Raw genomic sequence first — 20,363 nt, forward strand, 5'->3', positions numbered from 1 at the left:
ACCCCTCCCCAATCCAAATAACTGACTAACATATCCACCACTCAAACTACTTCATATTTCACTATACTAATTTTTAACACTAATGCTTTATGGGTTCCGGAGTAGCCTGCTACTCGCCAGAAAAGCGCTTCAACACCCCATCAGGGGTAAAAGGTGCTATATAAATGCAAACCTTTTTTCCCTTCTATCCCTCCGCTACCCTTCTCACTCCAAATAACTGACTAATATCCACCACTTAAATGTACTTGCATGTTTCACTATACTAATTCAACACTAATCCTCTATGGGTCCTAGAGTAGCATGCTACTCGACGAAAAGCGCTTCGACGCCTCGTCAGGGGTATTAAGCGCTATACAAATGCAATTACAATACAATACAATAAATGACTATGCCTTTAAGGATTTGAGAAATCTGGCAGATATGAAAATTGAAAAACAAGTATGGAGTCACTTTTACCAAGAACCAATACTTGGGTAAACAAGAGGAAATGGAAGCAGGGGTGACCAAATGATAAATGGGCCATAAGATGACAGGTGACTCATATGACTGCCTGCTTAAGAAACTCAAAGTAGGCTACCACATCATATTTTTATGAATAGTTACACAGGAAGAGAAGCAGGATGTAGGAGGAGTCATCAACACTAACATATTGAAGGCATTTTTCAAACCTGCTTCCCAGGAAGTTCTAGGTGACATAATGTCCCCACTGAATGTCTTTGCCAAGAAACATCCGCCAGTTCCCAGAATACACCTCTCAGTACGACCGGTATTCAAAACCACTCTCTGCACCAAAGATGGTGGAGAGTTTAGAAGACATAAAATGAATTTTGGCACCAAGATTTCAAGACCCGTCATAGCGTAGGCACTCCCTCAACACAAATGCTCACACCCAATGCCACTTTGAAGGAAGAACAAGCATCTTGGGAAAGTGACATCATTCCATGATAGAACCATGTGGAGGCGTATCTCATTCCAGGCACGCTGAAGATAATCCCAACCTATTATGAGGACAAGACAAGCAATGATTCTGTGTGCACCTGGGAATTTCAGGCAACCACACAAGTGTACAGCATATGCAAAAAGCAGACTGAGATGGAGACCTAACAAACCCAATATCAGAAAGGAGATCTATCATACTGTGCAGCCAAACCGTGGAACCAGCTGCCTATTAACATGAGATTACTATCGAATAGGCTGCTTTTTAGTAAATTGCTAAAAACATGGCTGTTCCCCGCAATCTAAGGCCTGATATAGCTGTTGCAGTCCCTCTATCTCACCTCTCAGCGCCAAGACGCTTTGGCATTCAAGCGCTTTAAAAAACCATATCCTATCCTATTCAAATGGCCTCAGGTAAATGAACACATTGCAGCAAATGATGAAAACATTTTAAAAAGACAAAGGTGACTAATGCTGCAAGAAAGAAAATAGATTAAAAACAAATACTGCCTTCCAGAAGTCCCCCACTGTGGGGACGGAAAAAACACTGAGGGGCATATTCACAAGGATCTATCGCCGAGTTAACGGCACTTTATCGCAGCCAAAGTTGCGATAAACTTATCGCCCCAATCACAAGCTGGTGTTAACAGCCCACAGCACCAGTATACCCGCGATAGCAGCTGCAAAAAACATCGCCACAGATGACCCCTAAACTATCGCTAATGAGATGCAGAGTAGGCATTCCCGTGCGAAAAGCCGCGACAACACCACACCTCAACATTCTCAACGACCAGCCAGATCAGCGATAAGAACACAAAACAGGCGATAAGGCGCGTTAGCACCCGGAAACGAACACCTGTTCAGACCTGGTGCAAAGGCGGACGACAGCCTGCACTACAAAAGGGAGACCAGCCCGCAGCCACATCGGAAGGGCAACAGATGCCATGGAGCCACTGGTCATGCGGCCCGGACACCCAAGAGGGCCACAACACCCACCGCCACCACCCTAGGACCCCAACACCCACCCAAACCCCCCCCCTCGGACCACCATGGAGGCTGTGCAGACAAAGACACCTGACCCCCAGGAAATGCACAAGACTCACAGACCCAACACCTGACAATGTCACTGCCCACTACAGGCACAAAAAGGACAACCATCGTACGCATCCTGACCAACATCGCCCAACAGGCCGACGGCACCAACACAGCGGACAACCAACAACCCACCCCACACAAAGCTGCTGGCTGTGCTGCACCTGTTGGCCCCGGGTACCCCCCAACCAACACCCTCCAGAGTCAGATGAGTCTCACAGCCAGCCACATCCAAGTACCTCACACCTGTCCTGGACATCACCATAAGACTTGTAAGTCCCTATACATCCAACACAATGCGAAGGACCCGCTGAAGAACAAGCAAGGACCATACGCCATAGCTGGATGCACGCACATGTTGGGGGCAATCCACAGCACACATGTACTACATGTGCACCCTGGTGAAACAGCACACAATCACCGCAACAGAAAGCACACCTCTCACATCAATGTGCAGGCAACATCCAAACAGCGTGGAACCTCCACCAATGTAGCCTCCAAATACCCAGCCAGTGTGCATGGTTCCTTCATCCTCCGACTGTCCATCAGCAACCAGCGTTCCCAGGATGGCACCAAGGGAAATGCACAGCCCCTTGGCAAGTTCCAAATGAGAACCCCACTCACCTCAACTCCACAACCATGCAACTTACAAATCTGACAATGCACACGTCGCAAAATCAAAACCAACATGCAAAACAACATGCCCATCCACCAGGCATGACAGAACAACTCACAATGGTAACCTGGGCAAGCTGTGAACATGAGCCATCAACGGCATGGCACCTCAGCCACACACTAGCCCAATGTGGGGAGAGATGGCAACCAGGCATGTGTGAAGGATGCAGGAGAACCATGATAGGGAAAGTACACAATGCCAAGAGTGGCGGAGATGTGCTGGACAGACCGCAGTATGCCGAACACACCCATATCCATGGCGACATACACCTCTTGTTTATGGAGTATAGTGGACAGTGGATGCAACCATGTCACCCCAGCCAGTGGGGGAGTTCGCGGAAATGTTGGCAGTTACATCCCCCCGTACGCGTGAGCGGAGTGGGATGGCCTGGCGTACGCCAGGCCAGCGTAGGGGTGAGAATAAAAAGCACATAGCCCTGGGTGTGGTCCTCTTCCGGAAAGCCCAACGTCACACCACGAGGCCGATGCTGTCCTCGTGACCGGAGTTGCCTGCGATCCTGTGCGCCTGCCGGACCCTGGCCTGCTGGACCCCGAACCCGTCAGGCCCGCCCCTGCGCAGCCAGGGCACGCCACACTGATCACCTTCCGACACCGGCGTGTGTCAAGGAGGGCCCACCACATGCCGACGCAAGCTCCAAGCCGGAGGCCCGCGACCTTGGCAGCCTCCTCAGACCATCACGGCCTCCAAGACACAGGCCCGCTTTAGTTCTTTCTCGTTGACGTACTCTACTGCCGCCTCCGGTCTACACCACGGTCAAGTAGGTCACACATTTGGAACTGAGTCTTGATTACACCATGGCAGTGAACATTATTTAATGCAGAGTTCATGTCACTATACTCCCTTCGATGTGGTGCCAACAAGTCTGTGCATAGCATTACAATCACACGTGTCTGTGGCCCTACGCGGACTACTGCCCTCGGCCTACGCTGAGCACGAGTAGGTCACAGAATTTGAACTGAACATCGATTATTCAAAGGCAGAATACATATCATCGCACGCAAGGAGAGGCATAAGAGGATGACGCGTTGCAGTCCGGAGGGAATAGGATCATCGTTACGGAGGTGATCGAACACTACCGACAACTGCCCTGGTGTCACTAACTCTGTGCATCGCGAGCCAACGACAGGTGGGTGTGGTCCCCTGCTGACTACTGCCTTCGGCCCACACTATGGACAAGTAGGTCACACATTTGGAACTGAGTCTTGATCATACATTGTCCGTGTAGGCACAAAAAGGAAGATTCTACTTCACTGTACTCCCGGTGGCAGCAACCATGTGCATAGCATCCCAACGACACGTGGATGTGGGCCCTTGCTGACCGCTGCCCCCGGCCTACACTGCAGTCGAATAGGTCACACACACCTTCAAATTCAGCCTTGGTTTATTTATGGCTGACTTGATGTCATTGTACAGGCCTCATCGCAGACTGCATCCCCTTTCAGCCCCAGTGCCACTATGTCTATTCCCCGAAACCCATGGACACTTTCTGGTTGGACTTTGGTGGCGATTGAGTCCATGGACTTGGGGTTGTCATCGCCATCATGGCGGTGATACTGACTTTGTGGCGAAAACTACGCCGTGGCATTCCACCCCTCCATTTACTGCTTCCGGACAGCTTCCATCCTCTGCATCATGCCCTGGAGGACACCTTCCACAGTCCCCCGCAACCCTCCGCAACATACACTTCGGACATTGATGAGGACCCGCTCAGGTCGCATGGCCCATTTGACTCCACCGCAAGTCACCGTCCTATGGCTGGGTGCCTGTGCTGGCAGCAGTGCATCCGGGGTCACTAACTCTGTGATGGTCATGTCCGGGACCCCTTCTTCTGAGATATTGGATGGCCTCTGAAATGATGGCATTAGGGTCATCAACGCCATGTGTCTGTGGCCCTGCGCTGTCTGCTACCTCTGGCCTCAACTGCGGTCCACCAGGGCTCACACATCAAATCGAGTCCTGACCGGCCCGGACGTCACATCACCGCAGGAGGCACACGCCATCACTGCCAGGACCACCTCCAACCGCCATCTGCCAGAGTAAAAACGGTGGTCCTGACAGACTTACGGAGTTGCTCACACCTGTCATGAATGACATTATCAGATTGATACCCTGCTCGGCACTGCAGGTGCCATTGACTCAGTGCACCGCAAGCCATCGTCCGTTATTGATTGAGTTTTGTGTTGTGGAGAGGCTGCGCAGCAATGTCACCTCAAGCAGTGTGGGAGACCTGGGACGTTGATGAGGAACATGATGCAGGTCTAACACACCCCACTGCAACTGCATCAGGAATATCTCGAAGGGACACAATCCCAGACTTTTTCTACACATGGGCGCGCTCAGCTGTAGTGTCCCAACCTCAGTGCACTGCAACTCACGGACACTTCTGTTTGCATGTTGTGTGTCCTCTGGACATTCTCCGTCTCCCTCCATGTTGCTCAGCAGTTGACTCTGTTATGCGGGTGTTTTCAGTTTCCGTTGCACTGGTGTCCACTGTTCAAGTGGTTGCCAGCACCAAGCACTCCACGTGGGCTGGCTTACACTCACCCCACACACATCCAGCACAGGCGTCACTGTACATGTGGCCCGGCCAATAAAGGGGCCAGGCGCACATGCCCGAAGCCAGTTCAACATAATATCTGCGTGTGTCCCTGTGGTCTTGTTGTATGCATGAGGGCCCTGGGCCCTACGACATTACATTGTGCTGTGTACAGCGGATGCAGACATGTCACCGCAGGCAGCGGGTTAGAGCTTGGACATGAAGCTTTGTCGTCACCCACTCAATTCGTAAGGGGAGTGGCCTGGGGCATTGTACGCAGAGCGAACGTGGGTGTGTGACTGCTATTTGCGTGCCCCTGGGTGTGGTTCTGTACTGTCAATGTGCATCAGCATGTGTCTCTATGGCACTGTGGGTCTCCTTTGTGGGATGTAGGTGGTCCCTGGAGGGTAATAGACACCAACGTATGTGATCTAGTTCGCCTTCCATGGGTTCAAACCCCACCCACACCTGTTCCTCCTTTTGGCGTGCTGACACATGGCATTGGAGTGCCATGGGTGGGTGGGTGAAGTGTCGCGAGTCAGATGTGCTTGCGGGTGCTTCCTGCTGTGTGGTCTGTTGCAGGCTCTGTGTTTTCCTCTAAGTAGCTTGGCTGCCCAGGTCCTGGTGGTGGGTTGCGTGGGATGTCCATGGGCTGTTGTAGGGCGTCGGTGTCGAAGGTGTGGTGGTCCTCTCCGGCATCACAGATGTGTTGTCTTCTGTGCTCTGCTGGAAGTGTTGTGTGCCGCTCTGCAATGTGAAGGGGAGATGCATGTTGACATGTATGTTGGCACATTGTTCTGGTTTACATGCAGATTGTATGACAATGTACATTGTGACTGTTTGGGAGGTGCTGAATACTGCTGCGGGACAGTGTACATTTGGACTACATGATGGATGTGAGGTCGTACACGTACATTTCTATTTCACAGTTTCCTCCTCTATCAGATGTAGTAGGCATGTTTCTGTGCATGTGCAGAGCCAGTTGTGTCTCAGTTCTGCAGTGTCGGCTTTGCGCATTATACCACGTTGTCGTCAATGTGGGTGTGCTGTTCTTGCTATGTGTGTGAGCTGCAGTGTGCAAAGGGGATCAGGGATATGATCTGGGTAATTGTGGGTGTGCAGTGTGCTACACCTCATTGTGCATGTGTGCCATTGTGCCCATCTCCCCCCGTCCCCCCAGTCCCTGTTCGTTACTGTTGATGTTGTGTCAGGTCCTCTCGAGCTGTGTCCGTACTCCCTACTCCTTGCACCGTCTCCACACTGATGACTGTGGCCTCTGTTTCCTCCAGCTCCTCCTTGTCATGTCATGCCAGTGCCTCTTGGCCTCCTCGATTGGCCTCTTCGGCACTCGGAATGCCTTCCAGGTGCCTGCTTGTGGGTCAGTGTTCGGTCACCTCCGTGACGCTGGTCTTGTTTTCCTGTGGTCTGCACCCCATCTTCCTCTCCCTCTTCTCCTTGGCCTTCCCCGACCCTGTTGTTCCTTGCTGGTGGTCTGTGAGGGTTGTGTGGTTCGCGTTGGCCTCTGCACTGGGTCAGGGTGCATCCATGTTGCTACGTGCTTTGGCTTGTTTCTGGTGTGTTATTTCTGTGGTTTTTATGGTGCATTTTTCTGCCAGACGCGTGGGATTTGCAGGCCTGTGGCTGGTTTTCACTACTTTTGGTACCGCGATTGGCCTCATCGCATGATTATTTGTGTTCGCCTTTCGCATTTTTGCAGCGGGTCGTTGATTTTTGCACGGCCATTTGACACGTTATCTGGTGACTATCCCATGCTACCGCCGCGTTGTGAATACTTGGTTGGCACAGCGTAATTTTTCCACGATAGGCTGCGATGTTGGGAGCTGCGTTAAGCTAATCTTGCGGTAGTTATCACACGTTCTTGTAAATATACCCCTGAGTTTTGAGTCTTCAGTAACAAGCATTATGGGATGTGAGAGCACACATGGCTTTACAAAGAGATTGGTAAACATAGAGGCCTTTACAATGGGCTTCTGAATTTCGTAAACATGTCTTTTCATTTGTTAATCTAAAGAAAATAAACGTTTAAGCGTTTTTGTTAACAAAATGTTACTAAATTCAATCAGGCACCCTCAAATTATTCTAAATTTAAGAATCAGTGGAAAATATCTGGAGAACTCAAACACATCAAAGAACCTTTGCGTATTTGTGTAGAGATTTAAAAGTTTTGAAAGTTAGAAAGCTGAAACACTACGAAAGTTTGAATTTATTTCTGACTCACCAATCTCACTGGGAACAAATTTGACAATTTTAGACCACCGAGAAGTTGCACTTCCTCTTTTTGCTTGCACACGAACTTTATATTTTTCCAAGTAATCCAGCTCGGTAGAGAAGTCACATTTTGTAACAATAACATTTTGACATCCGGATAGTTCTTGCCATGTTCTATTTGTTCCCTCCACTCTTGAAAAAGAAACAAAATATACATCAATCAAATCAATTTTACTACAGAAGAAGAAAAAGTACAATAAACATACACATGCATTTTAAACAATTCAATTCTTTATTTAATGCACACCTGAAAAGGTGAAAACTAGGTTAAAACACCACATGTACAATTACAAACAATGTGGAGGTAAAAGGGGCAAACATCACACATACAAAGAGGTAAGTAGGTGAACACTATCTTCCGAGTTAATAACAGAGGCACCTCAGTCGGGCAGGTTAAACCAAGATATGTATTCCTTTTGCCCTCATCTGTGCAGGGATAGTAGCTGGGCATAAGTATGTATATAGTTTATGCTTCTTCACAAGGTAAAATGTCAAAAGTATGCAAATTCTTGAAGGGTGGCTATAATGGTGCACCCCTCCTTCGCATCTGAAAACAATTGAAGGATTTTAGTGAAATATATCAAAGTTAGATATGCTCTGCATCTGTGCATTTTAACCCCTTCAGTGCCCATGACGAGCTGGACTCGTCATGGGCTGCGGTGGCGCTGTGCCCATGACGAGTCCAGCTCGTCATGAACTCCGCCCGCTAATACAAAGCGCGGCACTGGGCGGGGAAAGGGGCGGGCATGCAAGGGGTTAAGGAATCTATAGAAAAGTTGAAGATTACTGTCCAATGACGGGCTAGCAAAGTATGACCTTGCTGACAAGGTGAGAGAGTGGGCCTTTGCCAACATGCTTCCAAAGGCCATTTCCATTCTGACTCATGCGCAAAAAACATGTCAGTGGGAAGGGAGGTTCCAGATTTGAATTCCTTACATTTCTAGAATATGGGGACTCCAGACATGCATAGCTTTACAATGTGGCTGGAGTCTCCAAAGTCACTAGATCGAATATGACTAGATGGCAGTGTTTTTAAAAAAGAAATCAAGAAAAAAAATCAGATCAACCAGTATGGTATGATTGTAATGAAACATCAGACAATTTTGTACGCATTATGTGCTAAATAAAATTTTCTTCACTCATCCATTCATTATGTCACGAAGCTTAGCAGAACTCTAGATCTTCTATAAAGCCCTATCCCTTAAAGCAAGAAAGAACCTGTAAAAAGAAGTTTCTTTTTATATTTTTCAAAGATTATTATGCCTTGGTTCCATCAGACAAGGTCAGGTCAGTAGAGGGGGTGTACCCATTCTCTATTTGTAGGGCCACAGTACCTACATTTTTTTAGGAGGGTTGAAATGATTTAATATTTGTGTGGTGCCTTACCATAGTACATCTTTCAAAACGTTTTTGGCGGGCGTGAAAGACCCACCCACGACTTACTTTAAGATCGGCACAGTTCCCATTGAGTTCATATAGCACTATTTTGGGGCAGCAGGAGTTGGGAATCTCGGTAGTAGTGTGACACATACACAAACACACACAAACTCACTCTCACCATTTGCTTTAACAGTTTTTCAGCGTGATGGCAACTGCCTCACTGCATTTCAGCTCAGGACTAATAATGAAGTGCAATTAAAGTGGAATATTTCCAGTTAGTAGAAATGATTAATAGTGCTCACACCCAGGTTCAGCCACATCTGGGTACTGCATACACTGCAGCTTACCTGGGGTTCTTTACTTTTTCCTGCAGAGAGTTGTGGGCAAAGACATATGTCCATCATAAGGGATCATAACGGACCCCTGTGAATAGTACCATGAGATACGGACATATCCACAGTGTGCATAACACAGATTTAAAAAGGACTAGGAATTTACACCTACACAAGCCTTGTGCCAACATGCTAAGACTCAGGAGAAAGGCAATGAAAGAAACTCTTCTAAGATCTAAGCTCCCATTGAACGCGGACAAACCTAAAAATCTACTGCAGAAAAAGGCCCTATGTGGCCAATGAACATTCTCATTATACTATGAGAGAATGGATTAAAATATGTGATCTGAACTATAACTTGCAGAAGATACAACCTGTTGTTGCTATGCCCAAGAGGCAAAACAGATGCTGAGAGGTAGCCATATGACACCATGCTGCTGCTTAACCAGACATGAACACACTCATGCAAATAAACAAACAAAAAACAAAGATTTAAATGAAAACCTCTGAAGGCATAAACATAGTCTTAATTTTGAGTACTTAAGTAATGCTGTAGGGTAGTTGGTTGTGTATGAAAACAGTGTGGTTGGCCAGGATGCATTTTAAAAGTAATGTTACACATGGAAAATGAGAAAATAAGGGATTTTCTATAGACCATTATAAAGTAGATTAAGAGAATTAATTAAACAGTTTGAAGTGTTGCCATTTCAACATTTCCTTCCTAGTTTACCATATTTGTTTAATCATAGTTTAAGGCAGAATGTTTATTTATTGTGTGTGAATAATTAAGTATTGAAATACTTTATTCAGAGAGGACTATGGTTTATGTGTTCTAAATAGAGTAACTTGTGAAGGACAGGAATAACCAGATGACGTTTTAATGAACAAAAACATACAAACAATTGTCTTATTTCTGGAGATGAGCACTAGCAATAAAAGCTGATAATCCCAAGTAGTTTGCTCATAATCAGTCAATCAATCAGTGGTTTATAGAGCGAGATACTCACCCGTGAGGGTCTCAAGGCGCTTGCGGGGGCAAGGGGGGAGCAGCTCCGGGTCAGTCGAAGAGCCAGGTCTTGAGGTCCTTTCTAAACTTGTGGAGGGTTGGTGAGCGTCTGATGTGGACCAGGAGCTCGTTCCAGGTTTTGGCTGCGATGTAGGAGAAAGCTCACCCGCCGGCTCTGTTTCTGCGGATACGGGGGATCTCTGCCAGGGCAAGTTCAGCGGAACGGAGGTTCCTCTTGGGTAAGTGGAAACATACTCGGTCATTGAGGTATTTGGGTCCGACGTTGTTGAGGGATTTGTAGGCATGGGTGAGGAGTTTGAAGGTGACCCTCTTCTTGACGAGGAGCCATTGGAGGCTCTGTAGGTGTTGGGTCATATGTTTGTGGGACGGTGTCCCTAGCACGAGCTTGGATGAGGCGTTCTGGATGGTTTATAGTTTGTGTAGAAGAGTTTTTTTGATTCCGGCGTAGAGGGTGTTGCCGTAATCTAGGCTGCTGGTTATGAGTGCATAAGTGACGGTCTTTCTGCAGTCGGGGGGGATCCATTTGAAGGTCTTACGGAGGATGCGGAGGCAGTGGAAACTGGTGGACATGACTGAGTTGATCTGGTGGTTCATGGAGAGGGAGGAGTCGAGGATTATGCTGAGGTTCCGAGCGTGGTCTGTCAGGGTGGGTGGGCTCCTGAGGGCCACTAGGTGTTGTCCCAGAAGGAGGTGCAGGGTCTGAGGGTGAGGACCTCGGCCTTCTCGGAGTTGAGCTTTAGAAAGCTGTCCTTCATCCAGGCTGCTATGTTTCTCATTCCTTCCTGGAAGCAGAGTCTGGTGATTTCTGGGTTCTTGGTGAGGGAGAGGATGAGTTGGGTGTCGTCGGCGTAGGACACGATGCTAAGCCCGTGTTGTCTGATGATGGTGGCGATGGGGAAATATAGATGTCGAAGAGCGTTGGGCTTAGTGAAGATCCTTGGGGTACTCCGCAGATGATGTCAGTGGGGTCGGAGAGAAAGGGGAGGGGGGGGGGGGGAGTCTGATCGTCTGGGTTTTGCCAGAGAGGAAGGATTGGATCCAGTCGAGGGTGGATCCCTGTATTCCTGCGTTGTGGAGTCTGGCGGCTAGCGTGTGATGTGAGATGGTGTCGAAGGCTGCGGAGAGGTCTAGGAGGACGAGGGCTGCGGTGTGTCCCTGGTCTAGCAGCATGCGGATGTCGTCGGTGGCGGCGAGAAGGGCGGTCTCGGTGCTGTGGTTGCTGCGGAAGCCAGACTGGAATGCGTCTACGATGGAGTTTTCTTTGATGAAGGCGGTTAGCTGGGTGTTCACGAGATGGGCCGGTAGTTCTTCAGGTCAGTTGGGTCGGCCATTGGTTTCTTGAGGAGGGGTTTCACCTCCGCACGCTTCCAGTCATCTGTAAAGATGCCGGACATGAGGGAGGAGTGGATTGTTCGTCCTAGTTCGGGTGCGATGACAACGGCTCGCCTGATGAAGATGTGTGGGGGGCAGGGTGTCCGTTGGGGCTCCTGAGTGCGCCTTCTTCATGGTTGAGGAGATGAGCTCGATGGACGCGGGGGCCCAGGAGGTGATGGTCGGCTTCTCGGCGGTGATGGGTGGTATGGTGCGGTTTTCTGCTGGCTCACTGAAGTTCTCGTAGAGCGCCTTGATCTTCAGGTGGAAGTAGGAGCTGAGTTTTTCGCAGAGTTCCTGGGACGGTGTGATGTAAGTGGCTTCGCAGGTGGGTTGGTCTTGACTTTGTCTCTGATGAAGGTCCTTTTGGTGTCCCTTATACGCTGGTGGTAGTCCATCAGGGCACTCTTGTGGTTGTTACATGCTTTGGTGGTCTTCTGGTTCCTCCAGGTTTTCGCCAAGCATCTGCAGGAGCGTCTGGCTTCTTGGAGTTCAGTAGTGAACCAGGCGGCCCTCAGTGGGCGTTGTTTGGTAGTGCAGTGTAGAAGGGCCAACTTGTTGGCGCAGCAGGAGACCCAGTGGTGTAATTTCCTGGCTGTGGAGTTGGTGTCGGTCGTGGCCTTGGGAGGGGGGTCTTGGAGGAGGGCGGAGGTCAGGTGTTCCTAGGTGACCTTACTACAGTTCCTTCGCTGCGGGCGTGGGGCGGGTTTGGGTGCTGTGGTGGTGTTGAAAGTGAAATGGATGCAGTGGTGGTCCATGGTGTGGCTGAAGCAGATGTTTGATCCTCCCGCGAAGATGGGGTCGAGGGTGTGGCCCACTCTGTGGGAGTCCTAGGTTGGCGTGGTTCTTGAGGAGTGTGGTGGAGTCGGGGTCCTGGCTGTTTGAGGTGGAAGTTCAGGTCCCAGAGCAGGATGTAGTCCGTGGTAGTGATGGCGTGGGATGCGGTGCGGTGAGCTCCGCGATGGTGGTTGCGGGCTGGGCGCGAGGTCCTGGCGGTCTGTAGATGAGGGTGCCGCGTAGCGTCGTCATGGGGCTGGGCTGGATCTGGAAGTGGAGGTGTTCCGTGTTGGAGTGGGGGTCGCTCGTGCTGGATGTGGAGTCAGAGGGGGTCTTGTGCACGATGGCGAGACCTCCGCGTGTGGGTGGTCCTTTCACTGGATCTTATAGCCGTCAGGGATTGCTGTGGCGATGTCGGGGCCGGAGGTGGGGTTGGTCCAAGTCTCCGTGAAGAATGCGACGTTGGGCAAGAGGGTGTCGATCAGGTCCCAGATCTCTACGGCGTGTCGGTGTAGGGAGCGCACGTTGAGAAGGATGCAAGTCAGGGTTTCAGTGGGTTGTTCAGTAGGCGGCCCTTCGGCGGCTGCGGGTGTCTTGTTGATGGTGAAGGATCGTTGGCAGTGTCCACATGAGAAATGTCGATGGGTCGTATTGGGCGAGGATCTTACGCAGTCGGCATGGCCTTCGGGGTTGAGCGCGTGAAGGGTGGCTGAGTCGTAGCAGTGGGGACCAGGAGACCCACACTTCCTGGCGCTGGTCCCGGTCGGGTCACGGACGGGCGCAGATGGGCTTGCCTTAGGCGCGCCAGAGGCACGACCGCACAGCGGTCGCCATTATGTAGGGGAGGGGGCGGGAGTAGAGGTGGAGGCGGGAGTGGGGCTAGGTCAGAGGGCGTGCGGGAAACTGACTAGGAGCGGCGGCGGAGGACAACGGTGGACTGAGCAGGACACAGCGGGAAAAAAGACAACACTACAGTGGCAGAAGCGCTAGATAAACAGGAAATACACAGCTCAATAATGGCACAAAATGACCTGAAGCAGAGGCGGGCGCGAGGCTCGAACTCTGCTGGAGATGGACTGCGGGCGTGCGTACAACCGGCGGAGCAGCTCGGGAGAGAGCCGGGGAGAGAGTTGCCTGGAGTGCTGCCTGGACTGCTCATATGCAGTTTAGCATTTAGATCCACAAAAAACAATACAGAACAAAATATGGGGAATTTTTAGTTTGAAAACTTTCACTACAGACCTTCACAAAATTTCAAGAGGAAACATAAGCAGCCTTAAGTGGTTGTATTTTGATCAAATGCAAAACATAGTGACAGCATTGGTACGAATAAAATGATAAATAGTTAACTTACGGAAGGTAGTATGCCGAAAAAAGTACACTGGAATCATTTGTACTAGATTTCGAAAGCCAGTCCCATTTTACAGTAAACTGTGGATCTTCGATATAAATTTGAACATTCTGTGGCTGCTCCAGATTCTGTAAGCCTACAGCAAGAAAACATAAATTCTGTTAAGAGTGAAAATGGCAAAATATTGCACCTGGAATTATTTATTTCACATTTCATTGTATCTATGGCAGAGGGTACATTATTCCTTATAATTCATGGTTGCAGCATTACCCATTCCACAAACGGCTTAAATACTTAGGCCCTCATTATGAGTAGCTCAATAAATGTGCTAGATTTTCCCCGCCCCCCCCAAGAGTTACTGATACCGGATCTACCAGTAACCCCGGGAGCAAGGAAAATCCGACCCTTTACAAGTTGGCACTAGATAGCCCCCTTAGAAATTAGGAATCACTGGAGCAAATCAGTAATCCCCCGTCCAATTCTTCATTTGGGACCAGAGATTCACCCAGAGAGGTCGGCAGCTTTTGCAGCATAGCAGCCGAAATCACTGGGTGGACGTTAAGAGGTCTGCAGTGTTGCAGCAGATCTCATGAGTCCAAGGGGGCCAGAAACTGCTTTTACCAGTCTTATTGGAATTAGGAGGTCTCTTGGTGTTCTGCGCCTGCATAAGAAATAGTATTTTTGCAGACATGAAGAATAAAAGCAGAAACTGTTGCCGGAAATTAAACACAACAAAAACAGTTAGTAATTTATTTCAAATACACATTAGAATGAGTTTTATTAATTTGTAGATATTCTTTCTTTCCTGTAATGAACTATAGCATAGAAAAGATAAACCATGCTGGCATAAGTTTTACCTTTGTGCTGAATAACTATTGCGGAAAATCACCACTCAAAAAGTGATCAGAATGAATCCAGGCTCTTTTTTGGACATAGCTGGAGAAGTACTTTTCATGATCCGTTCTAGACAACACACTCCTCTCACCAGATAGGAAGCAAGGAAGTTTCCTTGCTTAGACTCAGAGAGGGCAGATCAGTGTCTCACCATAAGCAAAGCTCGACATGTAAACAGTGTCATTATATCAGCACAGCTTTGTGCCTCGAAGATGCCATAAAGGTACATTTGGGTGCATGCAGGTGTCTCTCACATGGACACAACTGAATACCAGACAGTACCTACAAATGGATGGATGCAGCCTAGGTCCTGGCAAAGCCATTACAGAGATGTAATTGAAGGCAGTTTTTTAAGGTATTGGCTAGGGACACCTAAAGCTATCACTCCAGCCTTATGTACAAAGAGGCATTGGTTAAGCCTCCTTCAGCCATTGCTCTGTTGATGTGCCAGTCATATATTTTTATCAGCCCACAGGACACCATACCTCGAGTGGGAAACTGGCCAGCCCTCTTCAGCCCACTTTCATTCATATAATAGGATAGTTAATAGGTTGCATAGTTAATAGGTTTCTTGTCTGAGAAGATTTATCCACTTTACTTTTCCAAGCACTTCCCAGCATTAAGAGACGCAAGTGTTCACTTTTGTTTTATGACTTTTTTCCCCCAAGTTGCTTCAAGCCTTTGTACACGGGGCTGCTGCGTGACGGCCAGCATGCCATTTGTTGACCAGGCAGCAACCTTCACTTCCTGTGAGGACACAAACCAACTGACTTTTCTTTAGCAGTAACTCCTTTAAAGTTGGACTTGCTGCAGAATCTACACATTTTGAGTGAGAACGGAGCACTCTTTGTACTGCGCTCCACAGCCTGGGCAGGCAACTGTACGAGCTTCTCAATCCACGGGAGACGAGCCCGTACTTGCACTGCGTATCTCCTTTTAAGTAGGATCCCGGCACAGACTTCCTTGGTTTCCGTTCCTTTATAAATCTCAGCTCAAGGAGCCTACTGACATAGTTACAGCCTATGCACTTCTATCCTTCCGAAGTCCTGACGGGGCCCAAATGAGAAAGGGCTGAAACACACAAACATACCAGTTAGAGGAGTCTTCAAAAATTGGAATTCTCTATAAACTTGTTTTGGATGCACACTTAAGGAACCAATGCCTGGTTGGTCCTCATTGTGTGATTCTGTAAAGACTACCTCCTAAAGTGGACTGTGGACTTATTCTTCAAGACAGCCATATAAGCTCTAAACAAATGGAAGACTGAAATGAAGTTGTGTGATAAATATATCTGTAAATTCTTGTCTACAGTTCTTTAACAAGATAACTACGTGTATTTATGTCTACAGGATTTGTGAAAATTGTGACGTTATTTATGGATTGGTGTGTAAATATATAAAAAGGTGCTTTGGTGTTGTGTATCCTCTGGTACACAGTATCAAGAGTACCAGTTATTGAGCGTGTCCTTTAGTAAATAATAAACATGTATTGGTATTAAAGAGATAAATGTTTTTCCGTGACTAATTCATGTTTTCACTTGAATAGATTTGCATCTGATAATTAGTCTCCATATTATACCACTTTTTTAGTTTCGCAAGCAGGCACCAGCACACTGGGCCCAAACTGCTGCAGTCATGCACCAGTAAATAACAAGGTTGACAGTAAATAGTAACTGACCCTAAAATGTATGCAGCTCGTGACAGAGTGAATAGGGTGCCTGAGTGTCACAGCAAACGCCTTGTTTGTCTGTTTTGTGTGGCCTCCAAAAGGCTTCTGAGATGTACGTACATGAAATCACACAGTAATCGTCTAAACGTAAAAATGTTTCAATTGCCTATAATATAATGGTTTAATTTATATAATTACTAAGGATCTTTTTTTCTTTTTCTTTACATGTGAGGTGCTTAATCCTGCCGTCCTACTAACGAATATTGGAAAGAAGTTGCTGTCGCTGTTACTGAGGGGACTCCACCTGGTGGCGATCAAAGCTTGTCCCAACACCCATACCCACAAGCCACGCATGAAACCTAGGAATCATCTTAAACAACAAACTCAACATGGCATTACAAGTGAATGCAGTTAGTTCTTCCTGCTTCCACATACTATGCATGCTGAGAACATCTTCAAATGGATCCCCAAGAACACCAGATGTATGGTCACTCAAGTCCTAGTCACCAGCAGACTATGCCGGAATCTCCACCCACCTCCTCCACAGACTCTAGACCATGCAGAACACCACGCCTAGATGCATCTTGGACCTCCCACGACGCATACATCACACCACCCCTCAGAGAAATCCACTGGGCGATACACAATTGCTGCCAATTTAAACTGCTCATGCATGCATACAAGCGACTGCACAACACTGAACAAGCATACCTTAACTGCTGCCTCCACTTTCACCAACACACCAGACCCCCATTGCTGAGCCTTACTCTCCTGCACACCCCCCCCCCCGTATCCACAAAGGCAGAACGGGAAGTCTAGCCTTCTCCTACATCGCACACAAAACACGGAAAGACCTCCTCCACACATCAGTCTAGCCTCCTCGCTTCTCGAATTCCGCAAGAGGCTGAAGACCTGACTCTTCAAATAACTCACCTGCTCCAGCACCTGGATACCTTTGGGTGATAAGCCGCGCTCTACAAATACTAATAACATAATATATCACAACATTACATAAAACTCAAACCTAAAATATGTACATAGCTGCCAAGTTTTCAGATTGTGCATGTGTGATATTTCTATATTTGCAATGTTTTCAGTGTGACATTTCATTCCTCATGTCTGACACTTTGAGTGACACTTTATGAGTGGAACAAAGCACTGATGGGCGTATAAGGAGATGAACTTTAGGTATGATTTCAGACTGCATATGGTAATGGCCTAGAAAGCACATTAAAATGGCTGCAACACTACTGCCCTGTTCATGGGAGGTATACAATAAACAATGCACTGAAGCAGCTAAGCATCCCTCCAGTTTGCACAATGAGTTTGTTCATGTGGTGAGCCTATGGGAATACCAGAAGTAGATGGTTCGGTGGCCTGGCTTCAGTAGCACACAGGCATAGAATGCCTCAACAGCCCCAAGGAGACCATTGTCAGTCCCTGCGCTGTTATTATGCTCTTAAGTTGTCACAGCTCTTATAAGGTGATCTCTACCATTAGTGTGGCCCCCAAAACACTCTTACTTTCTCTTGCAAAGCCTTTCAAGTTATAAATCGAGAAGGAGCACAGAGGCAGCTCATTGTTTGACAGCCTGGACCCTGCCATCACTGACAGACCATACACTGGCAATGACAGAGTGTCTTCAGTGCAATAGCTTAAGTGCCTGAGAAGGGGTGGCTAGCATAAGGGTAGCAATAGTGAGGAAAAAGTTGCCTGGAACCGGAAAGAGATCCAAAGTGAAATGCTGAGAAGACAGCAGATAGACACTGCAGCTAAAGAAGCTAAGGCTGAGACTGGCAGGACTAGAGCAGAGAGGGCAGGTAAGCCGAGCGATACGTAGGTGCGGATGGTACAAAGGTAGAATAGAATGCAGGGTATAGTGGCTTAGTGGACTAATGAGAGAGAGATGCACAGTGTTGTGTGGCCTGCTCTGTTACGGTGTCATCCATTATTTCAGCCGTTCTCAAATGTTACACAGGAAAATGCCTGTTTACGGATGGAAGCTCGCCGCGGCGCACATTCCCCCTCTGTGCGGGGAATTCCACGCACCCACCGTGACGTCGGACGCCCGGGGGCCGTCCAACGCATGGAACGGGTTAAAATGCTATTCTGTTAGATACTTTTAACTGCAGATTTACTATGCAAGTATTCCCCAAAGTCAGACAGAATCTGGAAACGTTTAAAGCAGTTCTCCAGTGCATAGATAGGTGGCATTGTGCAGCTCTGTGTCCACGTCGTTTCACTTCAGAAGTGATGAGCGCAAGTGCATATAAGGGCCTCCTCTGGCGTGTGGACATCAGTTACTTTCTACAGAAATGGATACGGATCTTCTTTGTGATCTTTGACCAGACTTTGTGCAAAGGAATTGCAGAATTTAAACCATGTAGGGACTATCACAAACAGATGTCTATGACGGACACTCACAAAGCCTGTTTTTGAGGCTTGGGGTCAGATTGCAACTCCAAGGCCTGCAGCGCTTCCCCCGAGAAGGACACAAAGGAAATACAGGACTACCAGGCCCAACTCTATGTCCCAAAATAAAAAAGACTCCACACTGCACCGGTCAAAGTAAAAAAAGAAGGTCCCATTCCGGAAGTTGTTCCCTTGGTAGTTAGTTGTCACGGTTGAAGTCTTCGGGTAAGTCGAAGAAAAAACACAAGACACTGAAGTGAGAAACGGACCCTTCTCACCACTCTCAAACTCCAGAGAGGGTGCGAAGGCATCAACGTGCCTCCCGGTCTCACTTCCAATCAGCATCAGAGTCGATTCAGAGTTTGGTCCAAATACATCCCGAGTTCCTAGGTCCATTTGTGACATTGTAGCAAGTTGAAGGCTTCAAAGAGGCTATGCCGCATATATTTGGCACTTTACAGACTACCTCTGATGCGCCTTCAGGCCCCAGGGATCCGCAGGGGCCTCCCGTTGGACTTCCCACGGCAGGTCTGCTCTCAGTGCAGTCTGTGTCTATTGCACCCATGTCAGCACCGATTCCGGTGCCAGGTAAAGGTCCGGCACCGTTCCCTGAGGCAGACCACTTGCATCAACGCTGATGCTGCATGCGGATGTATAGCACTTAGAGTATGTATAGCCCAAAGTTCTATCAGACTAAAAGTTGAATCCATCACAACCTAGACCGAAGTCAGGCCCAGCGCTGACTGGTGAGCAGCAATTTGGCAATTTCTCTGACACTGCTTCTTTGCCCTTGCCACATGGTAGGGATCAGGCCTTACATATTCTTTTTGGCACAGATTAAAGACAACTATGAGGACGACGTTGTGTTTCTCAATATGATAAGGAAAACTGGCATATAGAGCTTCAGGATGTCAGTGGGCTTGACACTTCACCTGATATTGGCCTTGAGTCTCCCCCAGGTTCTGCAACAGAAGAAAGTGCCACTTTCGCTGTTGTGATGAGGACAGCTGAAGTGTTTTTAGATTTACAGTTTGCAACCATTTAAGTAAACAAACGTTTTGACAGAAGCCTTGCAACCTGGTCAGGCTCCCACAGAGCCACTGTTGACATTCAATGAGGCACTTACTGACAACCTTTTAGGCACCTGGTCCTAGCCTGTTTCAGGGATTCCTCAATAATAGACAAATTGCTTATCAGCAGTGCCCAGCGCCTGGCAACCCTGCCTTTCTCACACTGCCAGAAAGCTTAGTGGTGCAGGTTTTCACCAGCAAAGTCAATGTCAATGTCTTCCCTACCACTCCGCCTAATATTGAGTAACAAGCATTGGCATAGCCAATAGGTCTCGCTTTTGGGACATTATAAGTGTTTAGCCATGCAACAGTTGATGTTGTTGCACCAAGGATATTGTGCTGCAGAAGTAAATACTTATACGGTCCCAAAGGCGAGACCTATTGGCTATGCCAATGCTTGTTATAGTTTGTGATGTTCACCAGTAGTTAGAGTACCTGTGTTTCTATGAGATTCATAGGTACATAAAATATTTGTACCGTCAACGATATTCACCTGTATTAAAAATGCTTCCATTTTTACAATCCATGAAA

At 48.0% G+C, this 20,363-nt stretch overlaps 1 protein-coding gene across 1 annotated transcript in view; it reads right to left on the minus strand.

Annotated features, from left to right (window-relative positions):
• IFNAR1 (interferon alpha and beta receptor subunit 1) overlaps positions 1 to 20,363 on the minus strand; it is a 229,840-nt gene that overhangs the window by 163,922 nt on the left and 45,555 nt on the right. Inside the window, exons 2-3 of the mRNA XM_085621378.1 lie at positions 13,792 to 13,924; positions 7,501 to 7,682 (exon numbers count right to left, since the gene is read on the minus strand). Coding sequence (XP_085477504.1) covers positions 7,501 to 7,682; positions 13,792 to 13,924 — 315 coding nt within the window. The remainder of the gene's footprint in view (positions 1 to 7,500; positions 7,683 to 13,791; positions 13,925 to 20,363) is intronic.

The sequence above is a fragment of the Triturus cristatus genome, chromosome 8 (genome assembly GCF_964204655.1).
Source record: "Triturus cristatus chromosome 8, aTriCri1.1, whole genome shotgun sequence".
NCBI lineage: Eukaryota > Metazoa > Chordata > Amphibia > Caudata > Salamandridae > Triturus > Triturus cristatus.